We start from the raw sequence: 24,412 nt of genomic DNA on the forward strand, positions 1-24,412 counted from the left end.
CTGATTTCACATCTTGCACATATTTTTTCTTTGATACTATACGTTCTGTCATTTTACCAAAATTTGATGTTTTTTTTAATCCTTTGCTAACATAGGTCTTAATGTTGTGCTACTGTTGTTTTGTTGTTAATGTGTAATTGAGTAGGTGCCGTAAAATCACTAGTTACTATCTAGTACGATACTACTAGTTACTTGTTGTTGTTGTGTACCGTTGAGTCAGAACTGACCCATCGCTGACCCTCTGGCGGGTTTTCAGAGGCCATTAGTCACACAGGAGGAGATTGCCTGTCCTTTTCCCACAGAGCAGCTGGTTGACTCAAACCATGTACCTTCCAGATTGCAGTGCAGCTTCTTGCCATTAGGTCACCAGCACTCCGTACTAGTGCTACGTAATAAAAACTACCACCAGTGAGTGGCTTTAAAGACAAGAATTTCATTGGCTCACTGTTTTGAAATTAGAACTACAAATCAAAGCATGGCCCCTTAAGTAGGATCTGCCTTGGTGCTGGTGATTGTTGTTGAGTATCATCAAGTTGGAACCAGATCATAGTTGACCCTCCACTGGGTTTTCTGAGACACCAAATTGCACAGGAGGAGATAGCTCAAGTTTCTTCTATAGAGCAGCTGAAGGATTTGAATCATGTACCTTTGGGATGGTAGTATAGCTCCTTTCCTCTAGGCCACCAGAGCTCAGCCCTGAGTCGTTGGTAGCCTTGGCATTTCTTGGTGGTTTATTTTGGTGTTTTTTTTTCTGCTCCACTCTTTCCTCTTCTCTCTGCATGTGTTTCTGTGTCCTTTGTTCTTTTTATAATTTAAGTGATTAATTTTAGGATGCACCCTACTGGGATATGGCCTAATTAATGTGACAAAGAAAAACCCAGTTTCCAACCAGGATTACATCTTCAGAGCAGGGCCCAGGACTTGAGCATATATACTAAGGGACACATGTGTAACTTACCTTCATGTCTGTTTCTTGTTGCAGTGAGGACAAAGTAGTAGAAGTGGCAGAGGAGGAGGAAGTGGCTGACGTTGAGGATGAAGAAGCTGAGGACGATGAGGATGATGAGGATGGTGATGAGGTGGAAGAAGAGGCTGAGGAACCCTATGAAGAGGCTACAGAGAGAACCACCAGCATCGCCACCACCACCACCACCACCACAGAGTCTGTGGAAGAGGTGGTTCGAGGTAATCCACTGTTTCCTTGGATAGTTTTTCTTTCTTGGGGGAAAAGAAAACATCACACCAAAGTTTAAAAGTTTATCTCCATCTAGCCCCCACCACCTCCCCCAACCAAAAATATTAAAGCAGCAAAAATGTTGACCTCACTTTTGCTTAACAAGCAGTCTTGACTCTTGATTTCAGTTCATTTGAAATCTTGGAATCACATAGGCTGCTCTAAGCTTTGTGTATGCTGCTCGACACATCCCAAATTGACTCCACTCAGTGTCATTGTTACTTAATAATCCTCACCAGCTCTCTGGCATTCCCTTGACAGTGAGTCTTTTATGAATCATTGGTGGCATTCTTCTTGTCTGCTACATCTTAGACTAGCTAGGCTTAAAGTATAAAAATGAGCCATTGTCAAGCCGGTTTAGATGCATAGATCAGAGAACTACCTCACAAGGTTTCCAAGGTGTTAAGCTTTACAGAAACTGGGTATGATAGCTTTCTTTTGCTAAGTGGCTGGAGGTTCGAATCAGTGGTCTTCCAGTTAACGTAGAAGGGCTTTGATTACTTCACCACTGGGGTGCCTATTTGAGGGTGAGAAATGGAATTGACTCAGTGTTTTACTTATAGAAAAATGCCAGTAAAGGTTTGATTATTAATGGTCGATATTTAGTGAATATCACATTTTTTTTGCTGTGGAATTTAAGTTAAATGAATTATGTTGTCAAATTATTTTATTGGTGAGATGTGAAGTACCTTCTTAAAGAAGCAGAGAGAGAATTGATATCTTATTTTTACTTCTATTTAATGTTCCTGTTGATTATTTTATGAACGGAAAAGAACTTTTTCTTGGAAGGAAATAAAAGTTTCAGATTAAAAAAACAAAGTGTGATAATTGGCATGAACAATAAATTATTCAATTACTTTTTGGTTGTTTTTGAAGAGAGTAAACAGTAAACCTAGAGCTGAGTTAAATGAATATCGAGTTACTGAGTTTTAGCATATTTTAAATGTTTTCAAGATCAGTCTCCAAATGATACAGCAATGTACTGTTTCCACTTACTGTTTATGAAAGTATTATTTCAGCTCATTTTTTATATTCAGCCGAAAAATGGAATGACTACAGGATCTGCCTCACATACATTCCTAATCATCACTGTAGTCTCCCATTCCTATTAAGGATTCCAGTTCTTATCTCTAACACCAAGCAACCACTAGTCATTTTTTTACTATAGATTTTCTTTTCCTACTCACTTTTTCTCAGTGGAAACACACAATGCATTATCTTTTATATTCCACCTCTGACACTCAATGCTATGTTTTTAAGTTGTTTAACTTGAAGATTTTAAAGCTGGAATTATTCTGAATTAAATCATTTAAAAGGATCCCATGTTCTTTCCAAAAGAACAAACGGTATACGTTGGTTTGTTCAACTTTATCAGCCATTATTTAATGGTCATTTCTGAGTCAATTTAGTACCTAAATATAAGTAAATGCGTATTTTATCTGAATCACTATTTCACATACCCAAGGCATACTTTTCTATGCTTCTTCGGACCCCTGATGACAGATCTGGTGAAGGAATTGAGGAATTTCAATTTTCCCAACAGGAAAAGAGAATTGTAGGACTTCTCTTAGAGTCCAAAAGAGATATGATTACAAACTGGAGCACATAGTACTCAGTGGATCAGAAGGTCTTGTGATCTCCAGTAAAATAACATTTGCATAATGATCAGTGGCCATGCACTCAACACGAGTTTATGGAGCACCAGTTCTGTACATACCATTTTGCTAAACTGAGTGAACCAAATGATAAGAACACAGATTATCTGACCTTCATGGATGTTGAAATCTGATGGGAAAATAAACCGAAGAAATAATGTGACGAGCACAGAGCCTACTTCAAGAGAGGAAAAGAGAACTTTGAGACTGATACATACAGTTCCATGGAGAAAATGAGAACTGGCACGAGAACCGGAAGGACCCATGGTGGGCCTACAGATGGATTGAGTTCTAGAGCACTTTAGATAGAGTAGGAACAGCAGTGCAAATACTGTGAGATGTGCCAAGGGACATGGAATGGTTGGGCAATTCAAGTGGTTCCACTTAGCTATGTTGTTGTTGTTGTTATGTGCCATCAATTCTGCTGCGACTCATAGCAATGCTATGTACAACACCTCTGAACTTGGCTCTATCCTTCGTCAGCCTTACTGTCTCTGACACACCTACCTCCATTACCCTAGTCATTGAATCAATACATCTCATGATGGATCTTCCTCTCTTGCTCTGTCCTTCCACTCTACCATGCATAATGTCCCTTTTCAAGGACTGGTTCTTCCTTGCAAAATGCCCAAAGTATGTCAGACAGAGCTTCAAGATCTTTGCCTCCAAGGAACAGCAAGGTTTTATCCTCTCTAGGATATACCAGTTTGTTCTCCTGGCAGTCCACGGTATATTCAGTAGTCTTCTCCAACACCACAGCTTAAAGGCATCAACTCTTTTTCTGTCATCCCAAGTCTTTGTCTAGCTTTTTGATGCATAGCATGTAATTGCAAAGACTTGCCAGGATCAGGCTCACCTTAGTCTCCAGACTGACATTGTTGCTTTTCAGTACCTGGAGGTGTACCTGACAGCAGACTTTCCCAATGCAATTTGTCTTTTGATATCCTGGCTGCTGGTGTGAAGAGTGTTGGTTGTGGAGCCAAGCAAACTAAAACTGTTCATAATCTCAGTCTCTTCACCATCTCTCGTGATGCTGCCAATCAGCGCATGGTGAGAATCTTTGTGTTCTTGATGTTAAGCTTCAAGCCATATTGAAGGCCGAAGTGCTTGACCTTCTACAGCAAGTGCTTCAGGTCCTCCTCAGTTTCACCAAGCAAGGTTGTATCATCTGCATAATGCAGATTTTAGATGAGTCTTCCTCCACTCTTGATACCACATTAATAATCATGGAGCCCAGCCTCCCGGATGATCTTTTCCACATATAGATTGAAAAGGTATGGAGATAGGACACATCCCTGGCGTATACCCTGGGCAAAGTATTAAATAATCCAGGAAACATTAAAAGAAGATGGAAGGAGCATGAAGAGGCACTGTACCAAAAGGAATTGGCTAACACAGAAGAATTTCATGAAACTAGGTATGTGTAAGAGCCTGTGGTGGTAAAGGAAGAAGTTCAAGCTGCTCTGAAGGAATTGATGAAATACAAGGCCCCAGGATTGATGGCACAGCAATTGACATATTTCAGCAAACAGATGCTGCCCTGAGTGTGCTCACCAAGTTGTGCAAAAAACCTGTAGGACAGCCACCTGGCCAACTGACTGGATGAGATCTGTACCCCACCCCATTCAAATCAAACAATATCATTAATATCACAAGCAAGCAAGATTCTGCTGAAAGTTATCAAAAAAATAACTGGAGCAGCACATCAACCGAGAACTGCTAGATGTGCAGGCTGGGTTTAGAAGAGGCTATGATACTAAGGATATGATAGCTAAATTTAGATGGATCTTGCCTGAAAGCAGAGAGTACCAGAGGAATGTCTGTCTGTGTTTCATTGATTACGTATGGATGACAGCAAACTGTGGCTGACTCTTAGAAGAATGGGAATCCCAGAACACTTGACTATGATTATATGAAACCTATTCTTGGACCAGGAGGCAGTCATGAGAACAGAGAAAGGAAACACTTAGCTATTACAAAAGTCTTAACATATGAGAGTTAAAAGAAACTAGGTTGATAGTAATGATGGTAGCGTTTTCGTCAGTCGGGAGATTAAGGTTCACCATATCCAGGCCTTAGTCTTCACAGTTGCTTGTTATGCATCAGAAGGCTGGACAGTGACTACGGATGATAGAAAGAGAATTGATGCCTTTGAGCTCTGATGCTGGAGAAGAGTGTTGAATATACCATGGACTGCTAGGAGAACAAACAGATTTGTCCTGGAGAGGGTGAAACCAGGCTGCTCCTTGGAGGCAAGGATTTTGAGGCTTCATCTGATATACTTTGGGCATATTGCAGGGAGGGACCAATTCTTGGAAAAGGAACATCATGCTTTGAAGGGTGGAGGGACAGCGTAAGAAAGGAAGAGTATAGATGAAATGGGTTGATTCTATGACTGGGTAATGAGAGTAGGTTTGTCAGAGACCATGAGGTTGGCACATGGTAGAGCAGGGTTCAGAGCTATTGTACATCTGGTTGCTATGAGTATCAAGTGACTTGACAGCACATAACAATAGTAATGATGGAGTCCTTTAAAACTAGGTTTGAAAGTATGAGCATTAGTTGAGGGTGATTAACTCAAACACTCTGGTGGCCTAGTGTCAAGAAGCTGTGCTGCAATCCCAAAGGCATGCAGTTCAAGGCCACTGGCTGCTCTGCAGGAGAAGGATGGGCAAATCTCCTGTATGATTATAGGTTGGTTCGACTAAATGCTACATAACATCAACAACTCAAATAGTAATTCAGGAGCTACTCTGTTCTAAGAATCTTATTAATAGTGAAAAGAATGAGTTTTATTATCACTGCTATTAAGGGTATGGATGATCAGAAAGTCACATATTGTATTACAATGAAAGGATGCCATATAAATTGTGCCCATAACCCAGAAATCCTTTTCTAAGAACAATGCGATCTTACCTCAGCTGAGGAGATGTTCTGAACTAGTTCAATTTATTTTGCTCCACAAAACTGTAGTATTGGATATTAAGGCAGAATATAAAGAGATATGTATATAAATGTGTATATATGAATGTATATATATTTAGTTATAGTATTTTCTGTAGAAAGATAATAGCAACTTAAAGAGAGATTAAAAACTATGCTAGAGAGAAAAATGAAAATAAATAACCTTTTAAAAGGTAACAAGCTATTAGTGTTGAAAGCAAAAAGATCAATAATATGAAGCTTTCTAAAAGCAAATGCCTAATCTTTAATTGGTGTTGATGTGTGCCATCAAGTCAGAACAGCCTCATAGCTGACCCTCCAGTGGGTTTTCAGAAAGTGTAAATCAAACCAGAGGAACAGTTGAACATATTTCTCCTGCTGAGCATCTGGTTGATTCGAACTGTGTGCCTTTCAGTTGACAGTGCACCTCCTTACCACCAAGCTACCAAAATAGAATAGCCTTTAATGGGAATCCATTTCACTCATCTACAAGACTTCAAGTGAACAGCTATGTTGTTGTTGATGATGATTGCCGTTGAGTCTGAGCACTCCTTGGAACGACCCTATGAACAAAAGGCCTGAACCCTTTCTATGACCATCGTCATATATCAAAGTTCATAGGGTTTCTAGAGGCAGGTTGTTTAGGAAATGGATGCGACTCCTTCTTCCAAAGCCATAACTGAGCCAGGTCTTGTTGGGAAAGTGTGAGTCAGAAAGAGGTCTTAAAGTCTGTTCTGTCATTTCCATTTCTAGTAAAGAAATAGATGTTTCAGGTGGTAACATTAAACATGTGGACCACATGAAACCCCCTTTCTCCCATCAGTGATAGAGAACGTGAATCATAGTTCTTCACTGATTAAGAGCAGTAACCTTGGATGACAGCTAACTTTGTAATGTTTTAAATTCCATGTAATTTGCTTCTATGCTAAAAATAAAAAGTAGAAATGACTTGTAAGAAAAGATCTTGAAGAAATTTACAGTCCTTCTTTCAATGCCTGGAAGAAAATGTGATTTACAACCATACTCAATTGAAAACTTTTCCATCATTTCTAACCTACTATTAATAATATCAATCCTTAACATACTTCATAAAAAAGCTTAATATTTTTGTAACCCTTTAAAATTTTAAAGAGATAGACAAAGAAATTAGAGGTCATTTCAGCATGGCTATGAAATTTTTCAGCCATAGTTTATTAGACTGGATGATATAAAAATAAAAGATGTCATTTCTAACTCTGTCCCTGACTTTTTAGGAGAAACGCCTTGTTAGACAGTGAGTGCACTACTGTAAAAATCCATCTGACTTTGATTATTTATTGTTCTCTTTGGTGGTTAAGAAAAGCATGACCATTGATTCAGTAGAATAAGCCTTTACCAATTTGAGTGAAAAACGATTAGTATACTAAGGCAATTATTCTTAATTCACTGTCTTGAGAAGATACCACTTTATAACCCAAGTTTCCAGAGTAATTTCTGACTTAGCTATGAATGCCAAACACTGATTAAGCATACGGACTGTAATAGATGACGTGGTCTTTTCTTTAATCTAGCCAATTGTTGCCTTTCCACAGGCACTCCAGCTTTCCCCCTGCTTTCATTCAGCACCTGCTCAGCATGTGCCGACTGCTTGCTCCCTGTTTTGCTCCTGTGTAAGGGGTAATGGAGCCAAACAGACATTGCCCATGGGGAGGTGACTGTCCTTGATGCTACCTGACATTCTCTATTGTACGAGCACTACTCTCTTACCTTTGTGGACATTTTATTTTTGTTATTGGTTAGCATGATAGCAGTTTAACCTCTCCAGTCAAAGCTGAGGGTGCTCTGGTGGCCTGGTGGGTAAAGAGTTGCACCTCCAGCCCAAAGGCAAGCAATTCAAGTCCACAAACTGCTGTGCAAGAGAAGATGAGCAGTCTCTTCCCCAAAGTTTTACAGCCTCTGAAAACCCACTGGCGTGTCATCTATGAGTTGGTCCTGAACCGAAGGCAATGAGTGGCTTTTGCTTAAATTCTATACCTAAGGAAACTGAAGTCCAGAGCAGTTTGAAAAAGAAAAAAAGAGCATTGGGCATCTAGTTGGTTAATGATAAAAGTAAAACTTGCACCTAGAAGGACCCAGGTACTTCATCAATGTGACAGTTTGAAATCTCTTTATTTTTGTTTGTAAACACATAGTCTCTCATTGTCATTGAGTCAGAACTGACTCACCTGACCACCCAGCAGGTTTTTAGAGACAGTAACTTGACATGTGCTCTGGAGTCTAACCACCAGAGAGGTACATACTAGTTTAGTTTGACCTTTACTATGGGCATACTTTGCTACCATATTACATTCATTACTTTCTAAAACTTAGAACATCTGTTGAAGCAAGGGTGTGCTACCTAGTCTGTAAAAATCAAAACCAAAAAAAATTGTTAAAGCATAGTTGTGTCCATTTGTTTATGCATTATTTGTGAGTGCTTGACACAGAGTGTCGTACGTGGTTTGCACTCCACTGCTAAGCTAAGGGTTGGCATTTAGAACCTGTCTGGCAGAGCCTTGGAAGAGAGGCCTGATGTTCTGTTTCTGTAAATATTATGGACAAGAAAACTCTACAAAACAGTTCCACTTTGTAAAGCATGAGGTCACCATATGTCAGAATTGACCCAATGGCTCTGGGATTTCGCCTTATATAGTACAAGGAGTTGTAAAAGAGACCAGATGACCTGCAAAGCCATGATAGTTGCTTCTCTACAAAAAACATTTCTAAGCCCTGATAATTGCTCATAAGAAAGAAAATTCTTCATGTTTGAGAAACTTACATCCCAAGTCAGTTTCATTGAGGTAATGTGATAATTAGAGGCAGAGTTTAGTGGGGGGGAAATAGATTAATTTATTCATTCATTCATTCATTCATTCATTTATTTAGATAGATAGATAGAGATATAGTTATACAGATATTATTTTACAGCCTTGAACCAGTAAAGCGATGCTGATATCACATTGCATGTTTATCATGCAAACTGTGTTAAGCGCGTTACATAGTGCCTGGAACATAGTTAAATGTTCAGGCCGCCCGTGTTGGAATTCTGACTCTGCAGCCTATTCATTATGTTAACTTGTAGAGATAAAGTAGCCTTTAATCCTTTAGACTTCTGTCTGTGAAATAGGATTAGTATTACGTGCCCATGTTTTGTTGACTCTACAAAGGCATTTTGCTCTGTGGCTCATAACATATTATGGATAACACTGAGAAAAATCAGAATTCTAGAATACTTTATTGTTCTCATACAGAATCTGTAAGTACTCCTTCAAATAAAACCATTGTTCTATTCTGTGGTTTAAAATAAGGGAAGGACATGTATGACATGGATCCTATCACCATGCTTACCCCCTCTGTGTGCTGAGAAAATCCTTCAAAAAATGGGACCATATCAAGAATGCTACCTGAGATCAGAGGAAGATTAGTTCACAACCTGTAATATGCAGATGACAACGCATTGCCTGCTGAAAGTGAAAAAGACTTGAAGCAATTACTGATGAAGATCAGAGACTTCAGCCTTCAGTATGGATTATACCTCAGCATAAGAAAAAAAATCTTAATAATAAGCAACATTATGAAAAATATTGACAAGGATTTCATTTTACCGGAATCCACAATCCACATTTGTGAAGCAGAAGTCAAGAGACAAGAGATAAAAAATGTTGTTATTGTTGTTGTTATGTGCCGTCAAGTCTTTTGTGACTCCTAGCGACCCTATGTACAACAGCCCTAAACTCTGCTCTGTCCTGTGGCAATTGCACTGCCTCTGACACACCCATCCTGATTACCCCAGTCACTGAATCAGTCCACCTCATAAAGGGTCTTCCCCTCCTGTGCCGTCCCTCCATCCTCCCAAGCATGATGTCCCTCCCCAAGGACCTCTACCTCCTTACAGCATGTCCAAAGTATGTCAGACAAAGCCTCAGAATCCTTGCCTCCAAGGAGCAGCATGGTGTAACCCTCTCCAGGATGAATCTCTTTGTTTTCTTGGCAGTCCATGGTACATTCACTACTCTTCTCCAGGACCAGAGATCAAAGGCGTCAGTTCTCCTTCTATCCTCCCTAGTCACTGTCCAACTCTCTGATGCATAACAAGTGATTGCAAAGACCATAGCCTGTATCAAACGCACCTTCATCTCCAGAGTGACACCATTGCTTTTCAGTACTTTGGAGAGGTCCCTAACAGCAGACTTTCCCATGGCAATGCGTCTTTTAATTTCCTGGCTACTGGTGCCAAGAATGTTGACCATGGAGCCAAGCTGACTAAAGTTTTAGCAATCTCAATCTCTTCACCATCCATCCTGATGCTGCCAAAAAATTTAAAAAAGAAAGAAGGTATTACATTATATATATCTGCTGCAAAGGATGTCTTTAAACTGTTAGAAAAGATGCTTTTTGAGGACTGCAGTGCACCTGACAGAAACTGGTGTTTTCAATCTTTTTTGCATCTGAAATCTCAGCACTAAAGACCAAAGTCCAAAGAAGAATAGATGCCTTTGAACTATGAAGTTGGTGAAGAATATTAAATGTCCCCTGAATTATCAGAGGAATAAACAGATATATCATGGAAGCAGTGCAGCCCAAACACTGCAGAATCAAGGATGGTGAGACTTTGTCTCACATACTTTGGATAGTAAGAGAACGATGTCATGCTTCATAAAGATTTGGCAAAAAAGAGAGGGCTGTTATAATACCTACAAAAGTAGGTTCAGACCATTTTGAGAATAATGTAGAATGTTTTGTTCTGTTGTTTTTAGGGTTATTGTTATTATTAATTGGAATGGATTCATGTCACTTTACAATAACCCAACAGTTAACTTTTTTTTTTTTTAATATTAAATAAAATCTCTGTGGGAGACATTAGACAGACTCTGGATTCCTGGAAGGTGATAAGTGCTCAGTTATTGTTAGCTGCTGTGGTGGTTGTGGTGTTGATCATTCTGATGTTTTAGTGTTTACTATCAATTAAGAATGCGAAAGTAAAGCCAACAGACTGATTGCTTTTTCATTATAAAAACTTAAGCATAACTTTTTTGAAAATACATTGTATATATACTACAGTGTCTGCAGCTAAATTTTATGTCCAGCTGAGGCTCGAACAATATAGACATTTCAAGGTAGAGCTTTATATCTTCCAGGTATTTTAAATAGCTGGCAAAAGCTACCAGTAAATGAACTGATAATAAAAACTGCCAATATGGGCTGCTCTTTAATAATACCATGATAATGAAGCAAACAGTCTGAGCAAAATATTCCTTACCTTGGGTCAGGTGATGACCTTGGCTGAATTAAATTTTTGTTCTCCCTCTGGTGATCATTAAAGCGGGAGTAGCTTCAGTCAGTTTACTTCCACACATTGCACTACTCTAGGTACTGGACATTGCACTTGGTGCTAGGGGCACAGGAAGTAGGCGACTGGGGCTACTTTTAACTGTGCCTGCATGCTTAGTACTAGAGAGAAACTCCTATCTCTGAGCTGACAGGGAAGACATAGAGATAAGAAACTCCTCCACTGGGAGCCACAACCACCACTTGCCACAATGTGGAGTCTCACTCACAGTGATACCACACTGAGATTCCAAGGCTGTAAATCTTAATGGGGGGAGGCTGTCCATCTTTCTCCCAGGGAGCCTCTGGTTCCAAACCAGTGACCTTTTGGGTAGCTGCCCACCACCTTACACACTGTGCCACTAGTGTTCCTCTCCTCTTGGAGATTGAAATTTAGCAGTGTTTCAGAGCACTTATCATTGGAATGATTTTAGATGATGGGCAGAAGTTTAGGAAATGATATAGTATATGGAATATTAGATACCATATAAATCCAGTCCGTATCATAAATAAACCAGAGCTAAGTGTAGCAGTCTAAAGGGTAGAAGAAATCAAACTCAGCTGAATTTCATCTTTCTGTTTTCTGTTTGTATGATGTTTAACAGAGTTTTACTGTGTGAATTTTTTAGTGTTAACTTTCTCAGGAGTTCTGGTAGCACAGTCTATGGTAAATTGCACTGCTAACTCAATGGCTGCGTGTCTCCTGTGGTTCCACCATCAGATTCAAAGGAGAAAGATTAACAGTCTGTTGCTGGTAGGATTTATAGCCTCAAAAACCCAATGGAGGTTCTCTGTGAGGGCTTTAGTGAGTTTTGAGTTTCCCAGGGTTACGTTGCAAAATACCACAGGTAGGTGGTTTGCAGCAGTAGAAATGCATTGTGTTCCCTCTCAGCTCTAGAGGGCACGAGCCTGGGTTCAGGATATAGGCAATTCGAAAGGCTCCAAGGGACAGTCTGCTTCATGGCTCTTTTCTATTGATAGCACTTGGTGTATAGACTTACTAGTCCAATCTCTACCTTCCCAACCACAGAGTGTTTTCCCTGTGTGTAGGTCTCTGTGTTGCTCTTCTCTCAGGAAGAGACACTACCAGTTGAATTAGAGCCTGCATAGTTCATTAATTAACAGGACCGTAAAAGACACTATTTAAAAAAAAATGATGCATTTTCCCATTCATAGGGTAAACCAGACTTCAGGAATTGAACGTATCTTTTGGGAAGACACAGTCCAAGCAAATAGGATTCTCACTTCTCATACATATTTAACTTTTCTTAAAGTTTGAGGAAAACTCCAAGTTTGACTTGACTTTGAACAGGGAAATGTGCTCACACACCTGAGTTTTTCACCTGAGGGTCAGTGCCCTCCACAGACGTGACAGTAGAGCTCCCTGGAGTATTTGGGAGTAAGAGAAAGCATGATAGGTTCTCATTGCAGAACAAGCCTTGGGTCTTTACCCTGTATTTTGACTAAAGGCAAGTTAGATCCACTCAGTGTCAGACCAAAATGTAGTGTCCTTTCTAGTAATGTTGGCGAATGAATGTCAGCACCATCTAAAACAGTGAAAGGTAACAGCCTGTTATTTTGTGCCCTGTGGCATGGTGGTCATTGATTTCGAGGTGTTTGATACACTTAGTGAATCTGAAAAAAGAATGGCACTGACAGGCTCCTTCCTAAGAATGTCAGAATCCCAGCATACAGTGCCCACCCTGGTCATTTTCCCCTCAGTTGCCTAAAGTGTGAGACTGAGAGGTGCCTAAAGTGTGAGACTGAGTGGCAAAGGCATTTAAGACATTTTATGTGCCATCTATATGTGTTTCTGTCACTTAAAAACATAGAAAGCATTTTCTTTTAACCTTTTTTTGAGGTAGGATTCTTATACCAACAGTTTAGAATGCATAATTTAGAAAATTGTGTGTATTGTGTGTGTGTATGTATATATATATATATATATAAGCTCTTGTGGCTTAGTGGTAAGGAATTTCACTACCAACACAAAGGTACAAGGTTTGGATCCTCCAGCTGCTCAGCAGGAGAAAGATGGGCACTTTCCTCCCATGTTATTTACTGCCTCTGAAAACCCACTAGACAGTCAGCTCTGGTCAGTTCTCACTCAACGGTACACAATAACTAGAACAAAATACATAAAATGATATATTTTTTTCTTGGCTTTGCTTAGTTTTTATTACCTGTCCTCTCCCTGTCTTGCTTTTTTGTGTCATGTTTTAGTAAGAATGACTGATAAAATCTGGTATAGGTATTTGAATACAATTGCCTTAAATACAAATATAAAAATACAAAGCATTTTACCCTACTTTAGCTAAATATCCCTAACCAATTAAAACAAAACTGTATCTTTCTCATTCTTCCCTAATAAAAATTTTTGTTCAAAAAATATTTAAATGCCTCACAGCTGTGACAACATTCACAGCTATTTATTATAAGCAGCTACTCAACTTAGACATTGCAGTTGTATAAAAGAAAATCAACTTAGAAGACAGTTTAAATACTTATGTCATTGTACCAAACTTGGTTTTCTGTTTTTTAGGGTTTTGGGGTTTTTTAAAATACTGTAAATTAAGTGATTATTTACAAAGCAGTTCTTCTTCCAACCTTTCACACACACACCTGTTTTATGACACTAATGACAATGCTCTTGCTAGAATAGTGTTTCTCCTTCTTCCTCCTTGTACTTCTGATTCCCATTACTCTTTCTGTCCTACCCCTTTTTGCCTTCAGGGCTTTCTTCTTAGACAAATGCTGCTCTTGTCTTTATATTGTTGGTTAGCCTAAGAAGCCTGTGTTTCCCTAATGTTACTACCACTCTTCTTTTAAACCTATCTTTTACTTTGTTAAAAACTGAATGTCGAGGATAAGTTTTGTTCCAGGTTTAGAGGGTGACTAAGAGTCATAGTCTAATGTTACTGAGTTTTGTCCCACATTTTTCTCCACTCTGTCTTGGACTGCAGCTCTTTTAGGTTGGTTAGAGGTGATAGCTGGACACCACCTAGTTCTCTTTTCTCCTGAACATGAAAGTTGAAGTGTCTGTGATAACATTAGTCCTTTAAACTTGAATGTCTCAGTACACATTTACTTTTCTTCTTTTTTATTCTAGACAAGGAGGTCCCAGTAGTTGCACTTTAGATGGCTCCTCCCTAACTTTTGAGACCCGAGTCACTTATCACCAAAGTAGAATGTACAACTTTGGGTTTGTGCACTATCTTAGGTCTGTTTTGCCCTTGCTGGACCTCAGAGTAGAGCCTAACATAACATCTCAGGCAAGTAGCAAAGCATAGATTGTAATGACAGACTCAAGTTCTTTTATAGGAAATACTTTGAGGAGTCATTAAATAATGTGGATTGTAACCTAAAAGCAGCTTTACTTCGGCCTTGAACCATTTTGCTCTCCTAAAAACGGATCTCTGGCTTTTAGCCACTTCTTATTTGATGTTTTATGAGTCTCTTCCTTAAAAATAAAAATATCAAATTCACAGAAGAATTTAGACTGACTAAATCCCTTATAAAAGATGTTCATGTGATGTTCATGAAAAGTGCTGTGCCTTCCAAACATAGCAGCTCAGATTTTCAAAATTAAGAGACTTATAACGGTAAAAGGAGTTGAAATCAGAAGAAATATGAAAGATGCTCTGTGTTTTGATTATAATGGCAAGAATATGATGAAAGAAGACAGTGGAAGTATGGAGGTACTGGCACGTACATGCAGTTTATTTTCTTGTTAAATCTAGTTTCTCAGACTGCATATAAAAAAACCATAAAATACAAACAATTAATTGATGTTACTTGCATGTAACTTAGTTCTTTTGATATCTCATGATAGAATAAGAAAGGCCTTGTTGGACAGTTCCCATAATTACATCTGTTCTGGAAATTTCATTTTATTTGCTCGAGAGGTTCTGTCTATAACTTGGTTCTTTTTCATGCGTGGACAGACACAAATGCTTCTTGTTTGTTTGAGCTATGGAATGGCTTCTCAGTCTCAACACTCGGGTGGAAGGGTGAGATGGGGAGGGGATAAAACTGCCGCAGTGGAAACACTGTGGACTGTGGCGCTGAGATCTAGAAAGGCATAGCATTGAGAAGAATGGGACTGACTGCTGTTATGGGAGCTCTGGAGGCCTACTATGTGGGAATTATGTTGCTAACCCAAAGGCTGCCTCTCTGGCAGTTTGAATCTACCAGCAGCTCTTCAAAGAAAGCTAAGCAGTCTCTTCCCTCTCTTCCCCTGTGATTTACAGCTCTGAAAAGTCAATGAAGACTCAGCCATGGGTCATCTCTGACTCAATGGCAATGGGTCTGAATTTTGAGAATTTCTGTTAAGTTGCCATTGACTCTGGTGTTTCAGAGTAGAACTTTGCTCCATAAAACTCTCAATGGCTGATGTTTTGTTTGTTCTTTTGGGGTTTTTTCCCCCAGATAGAACACCAAGGAAAGTTCTGTATATACTTGAACCTTTGGGTTAGCAGCCAAGCATGTTTGAACCCGGGGAATTACATGTTCATTATATATACAGAGAGATACTCTTACAATCCTGTGTCTCATCTTCATGCCACATATGTCTCCTTCCTTGACGCTTTGCACACTGTAGCTTATTCTTTAAATGCTTTCTTAGGACTGAGGTAAGTGATGAGCTCTGGCAGCAGAGTAGTCCACAGAGAGTTGCACTGCTGACTTAAAGTCCTTGACTCTTCGACAGCTCAAATTCACCAGTGGGTCCACAGGAAAAACATGACTGGTCTTCTCCCGTGCCATTAACAGCCTCCAAAAAGCCACTACAGCGTCCCAGCTTAATAGCTATGACTTTGACTTAGAAAAATGTTGAAAAATGGCAAATTTACATTCAGTAAGCTAAAATGTATATTTACAAAATGTATACAGGCTTACAAATTTTTAACTCCTTTATCTAGATAGTAATCGTGACATTTTTACTTTTTAAAAAATATTCCACGTACATATTTCCCATCCAGAAATTTAGATATATAGAAGAATTGCCTTCCTAATTTTTGTTGTTTGTGTTTTGTTTTTTTTTTAAATTAAAAAGAAATTCACACTTCCCTGTCACACTGTTATGAAATACTATGTGCTGGCTAGTGTTCATATTGCAGTGCTGCTCTTGGTCTCAACTGCAGACTGTTAGTTCGTTCTTGCTGTGGACCTTGACAAAGAGACTCATTAACATGGACAGAGGGCATGCCCCTAGCGCTGAAACATCAGGACTTTCCTTGGACTATCCTGATGGGCATCCTGCTAACCCATGACACTCCTATCATGCAGCATCTTCTTTCACAAGACTAGAAATGCCATCCATTGTCATATTTTTCCTCTACAGAGAAGTGAATAGATATATACACATAAATACTAAGTCCAGATACATACTTTTTCTCACTTTTATCTCAGTTCTGTTCATTATTGAAATAGAACTGAAAAAACAAAACAAAACCAACAACAAGATCTTTGGTATTTCTAATGTTCTGGCATGTCACAAATTCTGATTTCTGGGAAGTCTGACCTGTTCTTAAACTTAAATAGTAATAAGAGGATTATGATCTTCATAATGGATTAAAGTATGGAAGTTGCTTTAATGCTCCTTAAGACAGAACAGGACTTAAGAATAAAATCAGCGCAAATATTCAGTGTCTTAAAATCTCTTTCCTGAATGAACATAAGAGCCTTTAGGGGCCTCTCCTGCCCCAGTGGTCCCGTGGCAGGATGACGGGTGGGTAGGCTCCTGTACAGCCTCCAAAACCCAATGAACAGTTCTGACTACCACATGTGATTTGTTTTCTTTTATATGAACCTAAAGACTACCAAAATATGTTACATTCTTCTTTGCCCAAGTATGTGTAGACTTCTTTTAGGAAGCCAAATAACATTTTTTCCCCCTACTCTGGTTTTTTGGGAAGAGATTGCATATTTTATCTCTGTTAGGACACTTCTCAAATTTATTTTTTAAATTATGTCTTTAGTGAAAGTTTAACAGAAAAGTTGGGTTGTAATTCATTCATAAATGCACATTTTCCTCATCGTTCCCCCTCCCCCAATTCATTTTATAATGCACTCTTTGTTCCAAATTAGTTGTCATACGTGTGAGGCCTAATCTTATATTCCTTTTAGACAATCCTTCCCCTTATCTGTTCCAGTACAGTGTTCATTATCCAGACCATCTCCCTTTGAGTTGGCAGTACAGCTCCTTACCTTACCAGACCGCTAGGGCTCCTAGTGTTCATTATCTATCCACTCTTTCCTACTCTTCCCCTTACCTTCTGTGTCAATGCTATTTTAAAATAGAGGTTTTATGCAGTATTCCTCCTTGTGTTACTGAGATACTTCCCTCAGCATCCTATCTTCCAGGCTTCTAAAAATAAAACACAAAATGAAGAAGAGCATTGCCCTGCATCTCCTTCTATCCCCTGAGACTCCTGCTAAACACGGGATTTTTGTCAGCAGGTCTAGTCCTGTATGGAAACATGTTGTATGCTTAGAGTGGGAACCAACCCATAGCTGACCCTCCAGGTGTTTTTCAGAGGCAGTAAATCGCACAGGAGGAGATTGCCCATCCTTCTGTGGAGCAACTGGTATATTCAAGCTGCCGTCCTCTCACCACTGAGCCACTAATACTCCCAGTATCAAACGATGATTCTCTCTCATGGATGCTCAGCTCATCAACAGGAGAGCGTTGCTTTGTCAAACTGCTTTATGCATAGCTCTCTTTCAGGTTGCATTTTATAAATACATTTTCACTAAGGAAAGACTTGAGAATTGGGTCAGGTATAATTGGAGTGACAGATGTATTGGTTAGCCCTGGGGCATCAACACAATTCAGTAAAAAATACTGGCCAACTGCAGACATCTTCTAGAGATTTCTGTGACAGATTAGCACCCATGGTTTTGTACTGAATCACTGGGTTCATTATTGTGCACAGCTGTTCCTATCACTTATTTCAGCACCATATTGGGGGCTTAAGTGAGATTTGTCAGTAATTTAAGCTTATTTGATTTTTATTGTTGTTGTTGTATTATTTAGTAAAAGAATTTTTTTAATAAAACTTAATAATGTGGATGGCAAGTAAACTCCAGTTATGCATAGCAACTCAATGTGTGCAGAGTAGAATCTCTCCCCAGGCTGTGGAGCTCTCTCCACATCTGGTGATCTCTCAAGAGCAGATCACCAGGTTTGTCTTCTAGCATGCCTCTTTGCCTCTTGGTGGATTTGAACAGCTAACAATTCAGCAAGTAGTGGAGTGCTCAAGTGTGTGCAACACCCAGAAACTTCTAAAATATGATTACTGAGTAATGAGCCTCCTCTCCATTACCCTGATTGGATTAATTTCTGATATTATTAATAAGATCTACTTGCTTAATTTCTGATATTATTAATAAGATCTACTTACTAATATGAACACGTCCATTAGAAATGCTTTTATCCCTTAACAATACAGGTACCTAAAATTGGGTAAAAATTACTAATTAAAAATAATCATGTTTCTAGTGATTCCCACACCCAATCTAATGTTGAAGAGTAGAAGATAAAGTCTAATTAATTTGACTCGTAAAAATGTCAACATTTGGTAATATGTAGAAATGACAGTAAAATCAGGTCAGTCTTTTTTCATTATTTTTAGATTGAATGATTAGATAAATAGCAAGTCTTTGAAATACTGATGATAAAGCATACTTAGTAGATTTAAATACTGATGCTCTTTTTTTTGTTTCATAGTGCTATTACATTAGACAGGAAGTTTATTACAAAGTCAGGCTATACTTGTCTGTTTGTATTTGCCTTTTTTTTTGCTGGTCTTTAAAATTGGAGAGAAAATTAATAGAAGACGTAATTTTTTAGCTCAAGGAGAAAGCTGATATAGTGGATGGAATATATGAATTTTCTTTGATCACATGTTCTTAAAGCTTATTAAAATTAAAATTTTAGCAGCATAATTTTGGTTTTGTTTATGATTCTGGATTTACAATTCCTTGTTCTCTGTTAACAGCTCTCTATTTGATTATTTAATTTGTTAGAAAGTATAAATTCTATGCAATATACAGTTTTATTTAACATATGTTTTACAAGACAGAATTGAAACTCAGTTATATAAAATGGATCATAGTAAAAAGCTTTTCATTGTGCAAAAACTCTTAGTTATGCATTTAAAGCTAATTGTTTCATTTGTCATTCAATCATTTTATCTAGTCATTCTGTGAAAAAAGCAACCTGGTTTATAAACTTTCACTCAAATAAATAATAAAGTTAGTCTGTACTTTTTTCTTTATAAGAGGTATTATAATTATCCTGTCCTTAAAAATAAGAAACTTATCTCTAGCTTAATTATTAATTTGCTGTCATATGCTAATTTTTAAAACACTATAAAAATACCTTTCTAACTGTGTTTAGAAAAAATATTTCTAAATGTAAATGTTTTCCTCCAATTTGAATTACCGATTCAGAGTTGGTATGTGTGGTTAAATTTGTTGCCTTTTTGTTTTTTCAAAGAAAACATGCTGGTTTTTTTAATATAATCTAGGGAACTCCAGCTTTGCTTCTACAATCTATGTGCATTCTTTTGGCATTTAAAAATGGAACTGAGTAGTGAATCCAGCACAAGTCTCAACCAAGAGGTCCTCTACTAGGATTAAAACTAATGGAGCATCATTGGAAGCACATAAAGTCTTTTATACTGTTTTATGTACATTACCATTTCAGTTTGTTAGTCTTTTGAGGGTGAATAGAATTGTTTCAAAAAAGACAAGGTTTTCATCTAAATCAATGTTAGAAAACATATTTGTAATCTTAAACATTTAAAGAATTAAATATGAACAGCAAGGGTTACTTTTACCTGATTAGTTGCTCAAGTATTAAGTCTCTGTCTATATTTCTAACTTAAAGTTTTCTCTGAGAAATATGCTTCTCTTTTTCTGAGTGTATTTTTTCTTTACTAATAATTACTTTTGTAATTATTTGTAATAATTACTTCAAATAGAAACAACAAAGGTATATTGAAATTCAAAAGAAAAATCCAGCAAATTATTTTAAAAGTTCAAGTCTTTACATTAATTATTTTTAATTTTGAGATGGAAAGGGAGAAGTAGTTTTAACTTTCAGATGAGTTCTGTGTAGGATGGCAATTATATACAATTTTATACTTTCTATCTTTACTGAATTGTTGTGATACAATTATGCAAACATTGTTTTGTCTATGCCAAGAAGTTTGTAAGACAGATACTTAGTAGCTACCTGGAAGGAATCCATGTAATCCAGCAGGACACAGAAACTATTATTTAATTATCATTATTATCACACGCAAGTAAAATTTTGCTAAATATAATGAAAAACAGTTACAGCAGTATGTGGACAAAGGCAGAATTCAAATTTACATTTAGAAGAGGTCATAGACTGAAGATTATTGCTTATATTATTATTAGCTGAATGCAGAGAATATCAGAAAGACATTTGCCTGTGTTTTATTTGACACAACAAGTATTTGTAGCAGTTCAAAATAAATTATGGATAGCATTGCTAAGAATGGAAATTCCAGAATGCTTAATTAACACTCTCTCGTGGCTTAGTAGTAAGGTGGTGTGCTGTTAACCTAAAAGCATGTGGTTTGAATCAAACAGTTGCCCCATGGGAGAATGATAGGCATTCTCTTCCTGTGCAATTTTCTGCCTCTGAAAACCCTTTGGAGGGTCAGTTTTGACTCAACAATACCTAACAACAAACATTAACAACTAATAAGTCCTGTTACAGGTCTTTTGCATAGACCAAGAGATGGTCTGTCAAACAGAACAAGGGTTGTTGTATAGTCTAAAATCAGAAGAGATGTATATCAAGGTTGTATACTTTCACCATAATTACTCAATCTGTTTGCTGAGCAAGTAATCTAAGAGGTGGGGTATTGGATTCCATATAAATATGGAATCAGGAATAGAATAAGACATCCAATGTATGCAAATGGCACAATTTGCTGGCTGATAATGAACACGACTTGATGCACTTAAGGATGCAGTAAGAATTACATCTTAATGAAAAGAAAATACCCCTGTCAAAACGGAACCATTAAAGAATATTGTGACAAACAGAAAATACTGAAGTTGTCAAAAGATTTCCTTTTTCTTGGATCTGCTATCAAATGCATGGTACCAGCAGTCAGAAAATAAGGAAATGCATTGCTTTGGGCAAGCCTTCTGTCAAGGATCTCTTGAAAATACTGAAGAGCAATGATGCCACTTTAAAGACTAAGGTACTCCTGCCGTAGGCCATGGTCTTTTCTGAGGTCCTTTCTGTGAGGATGGTACAGGATAGGACAGAATTCAGATATGTATTTCATAGTGTCACTGTGAGTTATACTCTACTCACCAGCACCACCAACAAGAGACTCAAAACCAGTACCCATGGTAGCAGTCAAGGAATTGGACAAAACTTTTACCTTCTTTAACCAAAGATTGTATCTTTGAGAACTAAGCTGAACCTGATTCAAGTCATAGTATTTTCAGTTGCTTTGCAGATGAAAGCTGATCAAGGAATAAGGAAATGTGAAGAATTCATGGCTTTGAATTGAATATTGAGTACAAAGAATATTGAGTACACCAGAACTGCCGAGAAAATAAATGAATCCGTTTTGAAAGAAATGCAGTCAGCATGCTCTTCAGAAAAGAGGCTGGTGTTACTTCATCTCATGTACTTTGGACATGTTACCAGAAGGGCCAGTACCTAAAGAGGGGGTGCCTGCTTGCTAGAGAGTCAGCAAACCAGAGGAAAGCTTTCAGTGAGATGAATAGACACAGTGGCTACATCAGTGGGGTCACATGGCAACAACAGATTGGCACAGGACTCGGGCTCTTCTTTGTTCCATTATATATACAGTTGCTTTGAGTTGGCACTCCCACATCTTGTAACAATGTTTAGTGAAAGATCTTGCAAATTTACCATCACATTAAAAAGTAGTAGCACAGCAAACATACCTTTCCCAAAATTAAAAGGTTCTCTTTTTAACTGCATGAACAGTTTCTCTAGAATGATGAATTGAGGGGGAGGGGGGAAGTCAGAAAGCAAATGGTATGTACTTAGATTAGGAGAGATGATATTTGTTCTGCACTAAATCCTCCTCCCTTCACAGGAGCTTTACTCCTCTAACAAGTTGATGTTCTAGTTAAAATCTTCAAGATGTATGCAGGGTTATAATAGCTCGCTAGTGATGCTGATAATTGGAGGAATTATAACTAGATGCCCTTTATTTCCAGAACGGAGGATGACTTGCCAAGAGAATGGCTGTCTTGGGATTTGTGGTACGAGGCAAGGTGGGCTGCCCTCCTCCTCATCAGCCTCTCAGAACCTGTTAGGATAGTGGTCTTTCTTTTTGAGTTTCAAAAATGGCAGAACCAGGAACAATCTCCTTGTATCAGTCAGATCCGATTTAACAGTACACACACACACACACACACACACACACACACAAATAAATAAAAATTCAAAAATGGCAAAACCACATTCATAACTGGGCTTCCCTTGCCTCACATGTATTTCCTCTTTAGTGCATTATATATTTGACATTTAATTATAAAAAGATTTATATACCTTTTTTTGTCAAAATATTTCACATATCCTGTTTATAAGTACTTATGGAACTGATATTTCATACAGTGTGCATTTGGACAATATGAGATCATGAAATTATTAGAGTCATTTAATATTATTAGTACCAGCTAAGCATGAGAATTAATAAAATGATCTCAGAATGAAGATAAAGTCACTGTTTCTTTCAAAATGATGGAAAATAGTCTTCTCTGGTTGAAGACACCAGTAAGAATTAGGAGTTCATCGTATACTTTCTTTACATTATTAACATGTAACTGCATTTTTTAATCCTCAATACTTTATCTCATTGATTGGGACAAATTTAACCATGGTTTCTACAAATGAACTCTAACATTATTTTAGATCCAGTTTAGAATGAAGCTGAGAACAAATAAAAATGAATTTACCATATACGTCTACTAGTGGCATAAGCAGTCGTCATGCATTACCACTGGTTTGCTGATTTTTGCCTTCATGAGAAGTCATTACCAGATCACACACAAGGACACATCTATCTTGGGTTATCCCCTTTGCTTGTCATAAAATAGTAACAGATGAAATAAAATAGCTTCATTTCTGCACCTTGTACCTATCCGGCTTATTAAATATGGAAGTTCATGACAAGCTTCTAGACTCTGTATAGCTGCGGTGAATACTGTGGGAATCTGTGGCAGATAAGTTTCAAAAGACATATATCTGTTGCTCTAAGAAGTGATGTTACATCAGTTATGCTATATAAAGGTGAGTAGTCTCCTCCTGTGTGATCTACAGTTTCTGAAAAACTAATTGGAGGGTCAGCTGTGAATCAGTTCTGATTTCATCATCAGTGTGTGTTTTAGAAAGAGATACAAAATTTGAAGCTGTGCTTGAGTTGCTGAGCAACACTGCATTTGGTCCCAGTGCTCCACACTAACCTGCCTGGGGCTGTGGTGGGGGCTGGAGGAGTTCTCTGCCTGCCTTTGCTTCAGTATTTATCATGCTGCTTGCAAGTCCAGTGCCAGGTCCAACTATGGTGTTAGTCCAGGATACACAACTGATTTGTAGGGTTAGAATGAACACAGCTTGAAGAAGAGGGGTATTTTCACATCTAAGGAACATGAAAGAGTACCTGACATGAATATGCATAAAGAGGGAGATACAGAGGAAGGATCAAGAGCCATCCCATTCCTGTTTGTTAAACCTGGAACAGCAAAAGGAACTTGCAGGAGACGAGACAGCTGGCTGGACGGCCCCATGACTGACACAGCTTGGAAGAAATCCCACATCCAAGGCCTGCATCCCATAAGCAGAACTAATAACTCCAAAGTTATTAAGGCTGATTCTAACTTCCCTGTTAGGGGTCATCATCATAGTCCTTTAACTTTATTGTATGGGATAACAAATCAGTAGCTTTTCATCAGATTTGAGAATTCTCTTTAAAAAAAAATGTTTAAAGCGCCTAAAAGAGCTGCAGGTAATGTGGAACTTGCTTGCTTGTTTCCAGATGTTTTCATATGAAAACTAATTAGAGAACCAGGACAATCCTGCCGACTATCTGATGCACTTCTTGTGGGCCATGAATTGACTGCCCCTCCTCTGTTGATCTTTGCAATGACCGTTTGCACTCTTCCTGGATGATACCCTTGATATCCTCCCACAACTCATCTGGCCTTC

General features: G+C 38.1%; 1 protein-coding gene across 8 annotated transcripts in view; it reads left to right on the forward strand.

The window, feature by feature from the left end:
- Positions 1-24,412, forward strand: part of APP (amyloid beta (A4) precursor protein) — a 361,031-nt gene that overhangs the window by 195,821 nt on the left and 140,798 nt on the right. For all 8 annotated transcript variants that reach the window (XM_006896028.1, XM_006896029.1, XM_006896030.1 and 5 more), the window contains one exon: positions 983-1,185. In XM_006896028.1, the coding sequence (XP_006896090.1) occupies positions 983-1,185 (203 nt within the window). The remainder of the gene's footprint in view (positions 1-982; positions 1,186-24,412) is intronic.

Source organism: Elephantulus edwardii, unplaced genomic scaffold (genome assembly GCF_000299155.1).
Source record: "Elephantulus edwardii isolate Elephantulus edwardi_28Jun2011 unplaced genomic scaffold, EleEdw1.0 scaffold00180, whole genome shotgun sequence".
NCBI classification, from domain to species: domain Eukaryota; kingdom Metazoa; phylum Chordata; class Mammalia; order Macroscelidea; family Macroscelididae; genus Elephantulus; species Elephantulus edwardii.